Source organism: Gracilinanus agilis, chromosome 4, assembly GCF_016433145.1.
Source record: "Gracilinanus agilis isolate LMUSP501 chromosome 4, AgileGrace, whole genome shotgun sequence".
NCBI lineage: Eukaryota > Metazoa > Chordata > Mammalia > Didelphimorphia > Didelphidae > Gracilinanus > Gracilinanus agilis.
The window spans coordinates 224,678,100-224,693,819 of record NC_058133.1 but is presented as its reverse complement, the minus strand read 5'-3'; the positions used below and the strand labels follow the sequence as shown (position 1 = coordinate 224,693,819).

The following is a 15,720-nucleotide window of genomic DNA, read 5'->3' as shown; positions in this document are numbered from 1 at the left end:
TAATTTCTAAGGTTTAGAAATAAACGTTTAAAACTAAAATGTAGGTAACTGAATTTTAAGTACATCTATCATTTAATAGGGTTCTCATCAGTATTTTATATCATAACTAGCTATTCAAGTGGTTAAAAAATTTAAAAATAATAATTTCCATCTTCCATGAAGAGAGAATATAAAATTCTCCTACCATTTTCCATCACCTACGTGTGAATGAGTATATCCTTGCTTTCTTCTTATTTTAATAACAAGATGCGGAACGATATTTGTGACTACTTAGTGTAGAGCCAACCACTACAAACTCTTGTTAAATAATAAAAAAAAAAATCCAACCTCAAAATTAAGTTTACATGCGATTGTTATATTTTAAACATCCTAAAGCAAAGATTTTAAGTCTTGCAAATAATAGTAAGTATGAAACCTTACTGGATTTTTTCTTATAGAATGTCCTACATGTGGTTACTTTATAATTAGCACTGAAAATGTTTGTTTTAACAATCATAGGTAGCATAAAATTGTATTGTTTAATTAAATAATGTACATTTTAATATAAAGTTTTGTTGGGCAAACGTTATCATTGCAGTTCTTATATGCCTATCGTAATTAATAAATCCAAATGAATTTTATGAGTTTATATCAAATTATCCCTGGGGTTCAAAGCATTTTTTGGTTGTTGGTCAAAGGGATTCTTAAAAAAAAGTTGAAAAGTCACTGATATGAGTCTAGGAACCAAAATATATAAGGAACCAATGAAAAAACAAAATGCGATGAATTGGGTATCAAAAAATATGAATAGTTTTCAAAATCCAAAGCTTAATCCAAAGCTTAGTCCAAAGTACTATATATGTGATATATAGTATATATTGTAATGCAGGATTTATGCAAGATCTCTTACATTTGCAAATATAAAATGCATATCTAAACAACTCTGAGATTTTACCTAAATAGTCAGCAAATTGTCAAAGCTGCAAAAGAAGGCAATGTTGTCAAAAAGACCTCTTGCTAGATTTCTAATCTTTCAGTGAAGTATAAGGTTAGTATCCTCAGCAGAGAGGGTGAGAAAATGAAGGAGAGAAGACAAGGACTAAAAATAGCTGCTATAGTTGAGAGGGATGGGAAATTAGGGATGAGGATGAAAAGGATTAGCTCACTGTAGTGAGGGCCCATGTGAGATTAGCCATTATAAATTTATAATGCAGTCAGTAATGGGAAGAATTTGGGAAAAGGTGAGATTACCACTGTTGGAAATTCTGGAGAACAATGTGGAACTATGCCCAAAGAGCAATAAAACAGTACATACCCTTTGACCCAGCAATACCATTATTAGGTTTGTATCCCAAAGAGATTAAAAAATAAAAGGGAAGGACTTTTATACATAAAAATGTTAAGCTTTTTTTTTTTTTTTGAGGGGCAAAGAATTGGAAAGTGAGGGTATATCCATCAGTTGGGGAATGGCTCAGTAAGTTATAGTATATGATTGCAATGGAATACAACTGTGCTATAAGAAATGACAAGCAAGAAGTACTCAGAAAAAACACTTAACTGAAGCAGACTGAAATAAGCAGAACCAGAAGAACTCTGCACACTGTGACAGGAATAATTTACAATGAAAAACTGTGAATAACTGAGTCATTCTCAGCAATACAATGACCCAAAACAATCTTAAAGGGCTCATGATAAAAAATGCCATCTGTTTCCAGAAAAAAAAAATTATAGAGTTTGATTTCAAATCAAAGCAAACTTTTTTCACTTTCTTTCTTAATTTTTGTTTGTTTGTTGCATTCCACAAAAGGATTAATATGGAAAAGTGTTTTACATGATTGCACATGTAAAATCTGTGTGATTGCTTTCTATTTCAATGGGGAAGGGAAGAGGAAGAGAGAGAGAATTTGAGATTTAATATTCCTTGAAAAATGTTGGGAATTGTTTTTACATGTAATTGGGGGGACAATTAAATTAATTTTTTTTTGAAAGTTGGGAAATAAAGGGGCAAAAGGAAGAATTCCGCATACCACTAGCCTAAAGTAAGTACAAATTAAGTTTAAACATCAAAAAGATTACTTATTGAGATTTTCATGAAAATCTAACAGAAGTAGTAACCTTTTAAAAGTTTTTTTTATTTGCCGGCTTTTTAATGGATTTGAACAATTGGTAATTTTAATTGGTATGGTAACAGTTATTTTAACAAGATAAAAAAAATGAACTACATTTCATAAATAATTGCATTTCCTCTCAACAGTATTTAAACCCAAAAAGGATATAGTTACTTCATCTTCTTTTTACTCTACTCCTCTCCCATTCCAGAGCACATTAGATAATCTTCTCTCCACAAGGTTCCCTTCCTTTCTCCTCCTTAAGACCACTTTCTAAATGTGGCAGATGGGGAATTTGGAGCCAAAGAAAAGATTGTTGTCAGGGTGATCTACTTTCTTCCATATTAGCACTCAGTGATATCTTTTAATGTTGTGCCTATGACTATTTTATTTTGTATTAGCCTAGCACCACTGGCGAATGTTTGAGATTGCGTGCCCAAACTTCAACTTCAAGGTGCCTGTAAGCCCCCACCACCATTACCCCAGAGAGGGGAGGAAGTGCTCACATTGGGCAGCTGGATAGAGGGGTGGAGCATGCAAAAAAATGTCCTCAGGCACTGTGGGGGTAAAAGAGCAGTCCCCTCAGAGTAGCTCCAAGCATCCATGCCATGCCTTCACCAACACAGGCCTAGAGTCTTCCATCTGCACAAGAAATCTACTACTTCTTGTTACCAACTCATACTCAGCCTCCTTAGGTGAGATCTCACCACAGGTGTGCTATTGCCCTGATCCTTTCATCATCTGCTTAGCAGTCTGTTCCCTGAAGAAAGGCTAGTTCAGACTAGGTTTGGGCATCTTCCATTTGTCCCAAAGCTACCACTTCCATCTGTACCAATTCAAGATAATTTCCACCTCCTTCTGCCAGCTCAGTCTCTCTACTAGATGTGGAGAACCTCCAGTACAAAGAAACACAACCTTCCCTTCAACTTTAGGCCTCCCATCTTTTGCTGCATCTATCCTTTAAGGGAAGAAAAGTAGCTCCCCTTCACTCAATGATGAAAATTTTCACACCTGGTCATACCCTTTACATCTCAGTGACTCTGAACTCCTCTAGATCATCATCCAACCCCAAATGCACACCTTCCACCACTTCCTCATTCCCATTTCCCTCAACTCTTTTACCCCAAAGATTCATCTAACTCCACCCAACCCTTCTACTGTGCCCTGGGGAATGCCTGTTCTATAAATAATAAAGTTCCTTTCATCTTAAATGTATTCCTCTTTAGTGGGAAAAAAAAAAAAAAAAAAAGAAGGTGGCTAAGCCATATCAGATTTCACTGTTATCATAAATCATCAAAACAATCTGGTACTAAACCAAGTGCTAATCTACCACTCTGTTTCTCAGGAAGCACACAATACAGAGTAGTAAGTGACCATAGCAGTTTAGTGTTAATAAGCCCAAAGATCCACCCTTTGGGGACAAGAAGTGACTGACAAAAACTGCTGGGAAAACTAGAAAAGAGTATGACAGAAAGGAGGTATAGATTAACTTCTCACCGTGTATACCAAGATAAGTGAATAATAAGTATATGATTTAGACATAAATAGAGTTTCCATAAGCAAAAAAACTACCTGTGAGATATTTAGATAAAAGAAGAATTTATGACCAAACATGAGAAAGATAGAATTATGAGTTGTAAAATGGAAAATTTTGATCATATTAAATAAAAAAGGGTTTACACAAATAAAAACAATACTATCAAGATTAGAAGGAAAGAGGAAAGCTGGGGGAAATTTTTTTATAGTGTCTTTGATAAAGGCCTCATTTCTTAAACATATAGAGAACTAAATCAAATTTACAAGAAAACAAGTCATTCCCCAATTGATAGGGGTCAAAGGATATAAACAGGTAAATTTTCAGATGAAGAAATCAAAGCTAACTATAGTCATATGAAAAAATGCTCTAAATCATTTGATTCGAGAAATGCAAATTAAAACAATTATAAGGTACTGTGAACTCTGTGAACTGATCTTAGCATTCTGGAAAGCAATTTGGAACTATGCCCAAAGAGCAATAAAACTATGCATATCTTTTGATCTAGCAATACCACTATTAGATCTATATCCCAAAGAGATTTTTTAAAAGAAGGGGTAAAGGAAGGAAATCTCTTTGTACAAAAATATCTAAAACAGATATTTTTGTGTTGGCAAAGAATCGGTCCATCAGATGGGAAATAGCTGAACAAGTTATCCTATATGTCTGTAATAGAATACTGTTGTGATATAAAAAATGATGAGCAGGATAATTTCAGGAAAAACCTGGAAAGACTTGCATGAACTGATACAAAGTAAAGTAAGATAAACCAGTACACCTGTTCAGGAGAACAGCAATATTGTATGATCAACTGTGAAAGGCTTAGCTATTCTCAGTAATACAATGATCCAAAACAATTCTGAAAAACTAATGATGAAAAATGCTATCCACCTCCAGAGGAAAAAACTGATGGAGCCTGAATGCAAATAGAAACATTATTTTTTACTTTATTTTCTTTGCAGTTTTTTTTTGGTCTTCTTCCATGACATGACCAATAGATACTGTATATCCTATATCAAACTGCTGACTGTCTCAGGAAGGGGGAGGGAGAAAATTTGCAACTCAAAATTTCACAAAACTAATGTTAAAAATTGTCCTTACATGTAATTGGAAGAAAATAAAATATTGAAAAAAAAAAACAAAAAATAGGGGAAGAGAAAATAACATGGAAGAGAAAAAAAGAAACAGCTCAATTTGTGGGATCTTTGGCAAATTTTCACTTTTCTAGTCCAGCTGTAAAATGAGGTTCTCAAGAATACACTATCAGAAACAGTCACTGAATTCAGTGTTTTAACTTGTTCCCACCCCCTATCCCCCCAAGAAAAGTTTATGGTTGAGGAGATACAGTTACTATATATTACCTATGATGTTTTTAAAAAAGGCATCCCCACCCCCATCCCCCAAAAATCTTTTATTCCTTGGATCTTACCAGCTCTTACTGAAACCTAGCCACTCTTTATGATACTAGTTGTACCTTCATTCATTCTCCTCAGCTTAATGGTTGAGGCAAGGGAGTGAAATATTCCTTGCTCTCCACTGTCACTTCCAGGTTGTCCCTCTATCTCCTTCACTAAGTAGCCTCTCTTCCATTGAGTTTTATACCATTCATATTGTAGTACAGAGAGTGGGGGCATAGCAGTTTTGCAGGCTTTGGCTGAGTTCTTATGTCAGTTAGGAGTTTAGAATCCTGAGAGAAAGTTTCAGTTGGACCTGAGATCTCATGGAGAGAACCAGGGCCAGCTGAGCTCCTGCTTGTCCTTCTTGAGATTGAAAACCTAGTCTAGTTTTGGAGTAGTTTTTTGAGATTTGTTAATTTAGATAAACCCTTTGAATCTTCATACCCTACCTCATTTCCCTACCTTCCTTTCCCTTACCTAAATGTCTGATAGGAGTAAATAAGGAGATTGAAATCAGAAAGTAGTTTCAAATCTGTGAGAGTTCAGCTATACTCTTGTAGTACTTTATCTAGAGAGGTTTGGTAGCCATCATCATAATTCCTTTTGATTTCAAAATCACCTTGAGAGATGAGTCAAGGCAAGACCTTGCTAAAACTCCATTCCTGCTTCCCTTCCCCCACCTGAGGTTTCTTTAAGCAACTGTTAGGGCTTCCTTTAATCCTTTCACCTGACAATTTAATAAGAGAAGACAATAAACCCCTTTTGTGTTTAAAAAAGACCTTTTAGTTACTTTGTCAGTTAATCAGTAAGAAAGGGAAGAAGAGGAATAGAATCAACATACTCTGGGTTTGAAGGGAAGCCGGGGTATCCATCTTGAAGGAAAGTGTAACTTCAAAACAAGTCCCTTCCTGTGAAATTAACTAAAGCCTGTAGTTAATTTCAATCAGTCTATTTCCCTTTAGTTTGTCTTTAGTCTAAGTCCTAGTCTGTATGCTGCTGCTAATTGCCTGTTTAGATTAATTCCTCCTCTCCCTGGAAAATCTTTACCTCAGTGTTGTACTCCCTGACTTCAGCCTCATATTATATCCTGAATCTCACTATCACATCCTACCTGCAACCTGACAACATGCCTTCCAAATCCCCTTTAACATAACACCTTTCCCAAATTCCCCTATAACAATATTTACCACCCAATCAAAAGTTACCTTGTATGGATCTTGTACATATGTGCATACATAGTATGTGTGTGGCTTCTCTCCTTACAATCTACACTCCTTGAGCATAGATTGTTTTACTTATCTCTTTATCAACAGCACTTAGCCCAACACCTGGCACACAGTAGGTATTTAATAAATGAATAAATAATCAGTCAAACAATTTCAAACTTTTAGTGTTCTAAAAAATGATCTAAAATTAAACAAATTAACTGAAAGGCTTTTTAAAACTAAGGTCTGATTTGCTTCTGCTATAGTCTAGTTCAATTTTACCTCTTCCACCTCTAAAAATAACCATGTAGAAAAGTAATTCTCAATATCTTTTGAGTAAAAAGATCCCTTTTTCAATAAAAAAAAAAAACATATAACAAGCGTCAGGGTAGTTGTACTATTTGGTAATTGTTTTTGATTAAGAAAATATACAATAACAAAAAAAACAATGCTTGCTTTTCCTCCCTTACCAAAAAAAACTAATAAAAGACAAAATACTACCACTGAGGCTTCAAATTCCACTTCAAAGTATTCATTTTCTGTGATTCTATGCTTTTTGGATATTATACCACCAAATTTGAATTATATGCATTATTCCAAAATCATCTTTTAAACCTACAGGTCATAATGCTGATTCCACTTTGGATCAAGGGTATTCTTCACAGTATCTGTAGAATGGCATTGTCCGGATCCATCAACCACCACTTTAGCAAATGGATCAGGAAGTCCTGTGGAAAAATATGAGATTTTCTTTTAAGAGGAGATTTTTTGACAAAAGAAACAAACATTACTACATATTAGTGCTATATTTTGAACAAAATGCTCTTTCCACAGTTACCATTGATTATCTAATTGTTAATCACATAGCAACTACTATTTAAAGGATTATTCAGCTCTTTATTTCTGACATGTCATTTTAGTTTCAAATATGCATCAACATGAAAAGATTAAAGAAATGTAATTTCTCTAAATGTTAAATGCTATTTTTTATTATTGCAAACACTTCTGTTTTTAAGCCATTAAAGTCTAAAATTTGAGTTAAAAACTTAGAAAATCATAATTGCTAAAAAGAACTCTTTGCAAATCTAATGTATCACATCCTTTCAGGCAAATGTTAATACATCCATGTCTTCTCACATTTAAAGAATTCCATTCTTTGTCCATTCTTCTTAACTTTACAGTATAAAAATTGCCTGCCAAGTATTTCCTGCTTAGCACGACATGCTTAGCATCGTAAAAGAAGTGTTAATACTTACAAAATAGTCCCTATTGCATAGTCTTACACAAAAAAAGACCTTTAGTAGATATGATCAATGTAATTTAATTCAAAGAACTTACAAAGAAGACAAGATCAAATTATATGAAATAAATGGATAATAACTAAGTAAAACATTATACAGGACAGCAAGGTGGTAACAATGGTTAAAAGTGTCAGGCCTAAAGTCAGGAAGACTCATCTTCAAATCTGGCCTCAGACATTTACTAGCTGTGTGACCCAAGGCAAGTTTGCCCCAATTCTTCATGTATAAAATGAACTGGAGAAGGAAATAACAAACCATTCTAGCATCTTTGACAAGAAAACCCCAAATGGGGTCCAGAAGAGTCAGATAATTGAAATGATTAAACAACAACAAACTACATTATATAGTGTATTGGGAGTTTAGAAAAGGGATAAAGGGACAAATTCAAATTTAAAATCTTATTGAATAAGGGAGATTGAAGGTAGAACCTGAAGGATGAACAGGATTCAATTAAAAGTTAAGAAAAAGAGATGCATTCCAAGAAGCATGAACAAATACACTAAGAGAAAATGAATACGATATATTTGAAAGACAGTGAGAAGACCATTAACTAGAGCAGAAGGTTGGGAATTAACAGAATAAAACTGAATAAACAGTTTAGGCTCATAACCAGTCACAGTAGGTTCTTGATCAGAAGTAATATGATTAAAGCAGGGTTTTAGAAAAATGAACCAAGCAGATTGTCCTGGGAAAAAGACCAAAATCAGGAAAGTCTGCTGGTAAGCTATTATAGTAATCCACATTTAAAAAAAGAAAAAGAAAACACTAAGATGGCAGAAGAGATAGAAGAGACATTTTGAAGAAACAAAAAATAATACTTTCTAAGTGAGGGAACTGGAAGAATGACAAAAAATACAAAGAGGATGCCAGTAATTTATAAAATTTCTCTATATATCTAAGGGTATGCACCTTTCAGGCTGGCAATTTTGCTGACTGGAAGGAACAAATTTGAGACTTGTATTTGAAAAAACTAAGAAAGCCAGGAGAGACGATACACTTAACTGAGACAAAAACTGCCTCAATTCCTTACATAAGACCAACAAGAGAACTTTAGAGTTCAAAATTGAAGACTTTCAGAATTCTAGAACTATTTTATGATTATAGAAAAAATAAAAGTCCACTGTCTGATTATAGCCTAGACTACTTCCTGGTAGATTTTTCTATCCACTGCCCCATACTGCTTCAGTTACCTTAGCACCTATGGCTTTCTTACACTGGAACATCTCTCCAATCCTGGGGATTCCTTCTCCATTTGCATAATTTGTTCTAGAATTTTCATTCTATGAAAGGGTCCAGGCCAACTATCCCTCATTCCTTTCTCAGTTCTGCTTTTGACTCTCCATACTTTGCCATCATGCTCTGCCCTACCTTTCCTTAGCTTTCAGCTCCTTTTCATGAATTGTTTTCCCCATTAGACAAGAAGCTCCCAGAAAGGAGAGACAGTCTTTCTTTTTGCTTTTGTGTCTCCAGTGCTGAGCACATAGTAGGTACTCAATAAATGCTTGTTGACTCATTGCTGATAATGAGGCTATTGCTTTTGGAATTGCCTTCAGAATCAATTTAGGAGATTATGGTGCCAGAAGTACCAAAAAAAAATGCATTGACTAACCTGATTGCCCACTTCATGAAATAACTTTTGGCTTTTTCTAAAAATCAAGTCTACCTTCAGAGGATGAAGTTTTGCTTCCTCTGGATAATTGATATAAAGAATGAAGGAAATTCTAAAAAGGAGTGAGGGGCCCAAAAAAAGGGTCTGAACAATAGCAGCATTTTTGGAATACATTATCCAACAGGATTACTTTGAAGGAGACAATACTCTTGACTTATTTAAGTTCTAGTAAATAATATTTACATTTTTCTTTTACTCACAGCAGTTGTGAACAATGTCTGGAACATAACATACTAAGTGCTTAATAAATGCTTCCTAAGTATGAAAAGTTCAACAGTATATTATTAACAATATAAATTGCATTCTAACCAAAATCAATCAAAAAAATTAGCAGCATATTTAAGGAAAATAAAAGTCATTTTTTAAAAGATCATAGATTTAGAATTAATTGCATTTCAAAAGTACAGACATAAGCTGACTTGCCATTTTCCCCCTCCAAAATAATGTGACATGACAGGAGGTTTCTGGACTAAAGAGGAAAAAATTTTAATCTATAATATAGTCTTTTATACTCACTATACTTTGGAACCTAAACATCATGAAAAAATATTTCTATAAGAAAATGTCAGATAACTTAGGAAGATAGAAATGTTGTCTTCCTCCTTTATCATTCTATAACATTGGCATAACAAGATCAACAAAGCCCTTCCCTGGAGACAGCTGGGTGGCTCTGTGGAGTGAAAGCCGGGCCTAGAGACCAGAGGTCCTGGGTTCAAATCTGGCCTCAGACATTTTCCTAGCTAATTCTCTTACTAGGGCAGAGGCAAAGGATTGTGGTTATTGTTGTACAGGAAATGAGCACTCCTGGCACTGTAATATCATAGAAAGAAACTATAAAAGAACTTGGGTCTTGGGAAAATAGTTAAAATTTGAAACTATAAGGGTAAAAGGACAAAGCTCTGAAAGTAGATCAAGGTTGTTAAAGAGAGACAGTTGTTTAGGCAGGGGGGGCATTTAGGAAATACAGTGAGCTGACATTCTAATGATGTTGAAATAGTTTTAACCTGGAACCAAGAAACAGGCAAAGAGTTCCCAGGAATCAATAATAATCAACAAGCATTTATTCTCCTAGGTGCCAGGAATTGGGGTTACAAAGCCAAAGAATGAGACAATTCCTACTCTCAAAGAACTTACATTTTAGCAGAAGAACTATGTTCATATTTAATTACATGCAAAAAAAAAAATACACTGAGTTAGATACAAGGTAGTCTGGGTACACTAGCAGTTTGGAGAGGAGTGGAATCAGGTGAGGCTTCATGTAGAAAACTATCTAGAAAGAAGGGAGGGATTCTAGGAAATGAATGTGAGAACTGTATTCCAGGCACAGGAAGGAGACAATGGAAAAGCAAAGAAAGAGGAGATGGAGCAGAAAACACTGAGAAGGCCAATCTGATTTGACTGTAGAAAGAAAGAAGGGAAGAAGTTAGAAATAGGGCCAAGCTTTAAGAGCTAGTATAGCTTATATCTAACTAGAACTAGGGAGCCACTAGGATGATGATCCCCCACTGGATAGGGGACAACATGGTCAGATCTGAGTTTAAGAAAAAGAATTTGGCAACTAAAGAATGGATTGGAGTGGGGAAGAGACTTGAGACATAAAGAACAATTAGGAAGATAAAAAGAAAAAGACCTTGCTTTTCTACTCCCAAGCAGGCTGAGGACTGAATCCTGAGAAGCAGGAACTAAATTAAAGGCAAAGGCCAAAAGGTATAGATTACAAAAGGAACTAACAGGGAAATAATCTTGGAGTATAGAATGACACTGTATGCCACACAGAAAAACACACTGTAATACCTAAGAATTCTAAGGGTCAAGGTTCTACATTTAGGAGACTTTGGAAGAGAAATTCCCATTATTTACCCAGATGGTGACAAGTTAAATCAGCAATAACAGAAGCATTTTGTTTGGAGGCTGCATTCTGTCACAGAAGATATACAGGCTTCCTGATTCCCTAGTGCTATGGCTCCCTGCTCAATACCAGCTCCATAATTCAGCTCCAGAAGAGTCACCTGAAGTCTTCTCCCAGACTGGCTAGAAAGTATTGCAATGGTCAATCACAAAGCTATACCTTATCTGCTAAAATCTGCATTTTAATCCTAAATGAATCTACTTAAATATATTTTAAAAATCTCATTTGCTTATATGCAATATAAGAAGTTAAACAGAGATTTGCTATAAAACCTATTAAAAATTATTAACATGAGAAAACTTCAAATGATTTATGAGAATAGTATTTCCTAAAAGTTTGGATAAAAATAACCACTTAACTGCTCTTTGCTTGTTTCTTCTGTTGAAAATTGGAATATTTAAAATTATGTTTCATTGAATAGGTATGAGAGAAGCATAAATTAAGCACCTACTTACTACTGACCAAGCATTTTCCTACCATTAAGGAAAGAAAAAAAAATGAAAAGTGTCCCTGCCCATTCTATGGGAAATACATACACAGCGCTACACTGAAATTGGGAAGACCTGAATTCAAATCTAGCTTCATATAATTACTAGCTATGTGACTCTGGGCAAGTCACTTGACCTGCTTGTCTCAGTTTCCTTAACTATAAAAATGGGGATAATAACAACTACCTCACAGGACTGTTGTGTGGATCAAAATGATATATTATCTGTAAAGTGCTTAGCATAATGCCTGACACATATTAGATACTTAATAAGTACATGTTCCCTCTCCTTAAAGATACAAATATTTTAATACAAACATATCCTGATTTAAGAAATTATCTTCAAAATTCAGAACTTAAACAGATAAAGTTAAGGACAAATTGTTATGTTACAAAACATAGTGGAACATACAAAACATTTCTAGTGGAAAATAACACCCATTTTAGAAGCAAAAGACCCAAGTGGAGACCAGTAATGACATTTACTGGCTACCATGGCAAGTCACTTAACTACTATGTATTTAAATTTCTACAACTGAAAAAGAATAACAATAATATTTATATTACCCATTGTATAAGACAAGTGTAATAGCTACTAAACTCACAAAGTATTGTCCTAAGTCAGGAAAAGAGGGAGGGAAATGAAAGAGTCCTCGTTTTCAAGGAGCTTAAATTCTATTTGTAACATATACACAAATATGTACACATACAAAATAAATATAAAGTAAATATAAAATAATTTTAGGAGGAAGGTGTTCACAATTAAGAATATTAGGAAAAGCCTCATGTAGGAGGTAATATTTGAACTATAACTTCTAGCACTAAATGTAAGTTTTTATTGGCTATACAAAAACCTTGGAAGGCTTCCTATATTGGTCTTAATTTCCTTTAGTAAATATTTTGGATATTAACAAAAAACTGATTTATATAAATTTTTCCAAGAATGCATCTATTATATAAAATGAGATATACCAACATCCATACTCCTAAGATTTTTCTCCACCTCCTTTACCAGTGTCCCCTCCCTATATGCACTGAAATAAATAAGCACAGCACATCTCATAGGAGTACACTGAAGATTAATGCATTAATAAACTCAGTAGAAAAAGAGATATAAGACCAATACAAGGAAGAGCATCCTATGACCTTGGGCAAGCCATTGTATCTCTGTGGATTTCAGTTTCCATATCTGTAAAATGACATGGTTAGAACAGTCAACCTCTAAGATCCTTTTCTAATTATAAAACCTATAATCTTATGATTAAAAAACAAACCAAGAGGGATTACTCTGATTCATGTATACTGTCATAGTTTTATGAAAGATCATAGAAAATAGAAGTGCTATAATATCTGAGACAGATTCATTCAGCAATATTTACTAAGTGCCATTATGTTATGCTAGGTATTGGGGATTCAAAGACAAAGAACAAAAATATTCCTGCTCTCAAGGAGCTTCTACATACTAAAAGGAAACAACTCATACAAGGATAAGTAAATTAAAAATATACACAAAATAATATGGAGGAGGGATGACCAGAAATGAGGGAAAACAAGAATGGAATCTACAAAGTTGGTTAATGAATACCTAGAAAAGTAAGCAGTATGGTAAAAACAGATAGGGCACTGACTAGGGAGTCAGGAGTCTACCTTAAACACTAACAGTGTAATCCTGGGCAAGACATTTACATTCTCTGTGTCACATTTCCCTCATCTGCAGCCTGAAAAGTTTTGACTCAATGGCTTCTAAAGTCCCTTCCAGCTTGGCACATATTATCTTGGAAGCAGTAATTAAAAAGATCTGACATAACTTCATAAATAATAGAATATGCCAGAACAACTTCTTTTTGAGACATTAAGAGACAATAAATGGAGCACTTGACCTGGAATAAGAAAGGCATGGTGTTAATATCTTGTCTAAGGCCCTTACTATAACAGTCATTTAACTTTTCTGAGTTTCAGCATCCTCAGCGGCAAAAATGGGAAGAATAGCAACTGTAGCACTTATCTCAATGTTGTAATAAGAATTAAATGAGAAAATGTGGGTAAAATGCTTTGCAAATTATTGGAACCTAAAAGGGTCAATATCAGTTTGGAAGGATTTTTTCAGAAGATTGAAGGGTAAGGGGTTAGGGGAGTTCACTTGGCCTTGTTAAAAGTCATAAATGGCAAATATAAAAAAAAATTTGAAAATAAGGCAAAACTAGGAAGGATAGCTAACAAGTTGGGCAGCAGTGTCAGGAGCTAAGAAGATGGACAGTCCAGAACACTATGCCTAAACAAACAAAATGAACTTCAAAAGGGATAATAAATGTAAAGTCTGATATTTGGGTGCAAATAACTAACTTCCCAAATATAAGATGGGCAAGGTATGGCTAGATAACAGTTCATCGTTTTAAAAATCCAGTCTTCTTATATGTCTCAATATGAAGCACTAATGTAATACAGTAAGCAAACATGCTAATCTGACCTTAGATAACCAATAAGAAGCACAGAATTCAGATTTAGGGAAATTAAATGTCCCACTTTATTAAACCTTGGTAAAATGACATCTAGGGTACTAGGCTCATTTCTAGGAACTACTTTTTAGAGGGAATAATTCTGCCCTGAAAAAATATATACTGACAATTCTGAAAACACAACATAATATGTAAGAAATTGTATTGGATTTCAATATACAAAAATTATTGATATTTTGATCTTACTTACTGAAAAAATCCTTTTTCACCAAGTTTTTTGCACAGAGTACTGTAAAAGAAACAAGAAATACATTTTAAAAAATTAAAAATTTCACAACTATCTCAAAAGTCACAGTTAATACATTGCTATGATATGAATATCCTAAATAGATAGAATGTGAATATCCTAAAACTATTAGCTACAAAAAATGCATGATATACAGTCTTATAGAATAGAAAAATAAAAATAACCAAACCAGAGGATACAATTTTAACAACAATTTCAGTAGCAACTAAAGATAAGGAAGTTCCTGAATGTTGTAAATATGCTAAACATGGGCTGCTTTATGGGAAGGAGAAGCTGCTTAACAGAAGATCATGTGAATTCAACCAATTCTTCAAGGGAAAGGAAGTACATAAGCTGAAGATAGTAATATTACTTTACCTTTTCTCTGAAACTTCTCATAAAACACAATGCCATTTTAAACTAATAATTCACATTTTTGCAAAATATTAAAGATTATTTTTCCTAGATATTTTCATCACGACACTGTGTTGGGTTGACATGTTTTGTTTTTTTAATCAATCAATAAGCATTTAAGTGCTTACCATGTGGCAGGCACTGGGCTAGGCACGGAGGTTACAAACACAAAAATGAAATAATCTCTTCCCTTAAGGAATTTACGTTCTATCAGAGAATACAGCATGCACATAAGCATGTACAAACATACAAAATAAATAAATGGTAATTTTGGGAGGGGGGTTTCGAGTTGAAATCAGTAGCCGGAAGGTATCAAGAAAAAGTGGTATTCAAGCAAAGTTTTGAAGAAGAAAATAAAAGATTCTAAGAAGTGGAAATGAACAACATGGGGGACAGAATATAAGCTAGACATGGGAACAGTTAGATTTGGAACTGATTATATATTAGAACTACAGAAACCTAAAAGGGTCAATGGGAAGGCTATCTCCAGCAGACTGCCTGGGAAGGGGAGAGGGGACAGGTTTCCTGTGCTTGGCCTTGTGCTGTTAAAAGCCATTAATGGAAAAATGGGGGGAAAAAACTGGGCCTCCTACAAAACTAAGAAGGACAGTTAATAAGTTGGCTGACAGAGCCAGGATTGAAAAAGATGAACAATCTAGAACACCGAGCCTAACCAAATAAAATGAACTTCAAAAGAAATAATAAATGTAAAATCTGACATTTTTACAGAACATGGAAGGGAAAAGATGTAATATCCTGTATAGAGAACAACAAGTTCAGAGCTTGCCAATTTGAAAATTGGAACTAGATTAGGTGGTCCCTAAAAGAGAACTGTTCTTTGAAGGTAAGAAGAGAGCTCAACTTTCAAATTTACAAAACAATGCATATCAACAGGAATATAGACAAACTGGGGTCAGAGAGTGGTAAAGAAACAGTCACCAGAGAGAAGGGGCAGGTCAAAAGAATATTCAAGGA

The 15,720-nt window shown here is 34.3% G+C and overlaps 1 protein-coding gene across 1 annotated transcript in view; it reads right to left on the bottom strand.

The window, feature by feature from the left end:
• SMURF2 (SMAD specific E3 ubiquitin protein ligase 2) overlaps window positions 1-15,301 on the bottom strand; it is a 79,467-nt gene extending 64,166 nt beyond the window's left edge. Inside the window, exons 1-3 of the mRNA XM_044675161.1 lie at window positions 15,205-15,301; window positions 14,296-14,334; window positions 6,843-6,951 (exon numbers count right to left, since the gene is read on the bottom strand). Of these exons, the coding sequence (XP_044531096.1) occupies window positions 6,843-6,951; window positions 14,296-14,334; window positions 15,205-15,301 (245 nt within the window). The remainder of the gene's footprint in view (window positions 1-6,842; window positions 6,952-14,295; window positions 14,335-15,204) is intronic.
• Window positions 15,302-15,720: the final 419 nt, after the last annotated feature.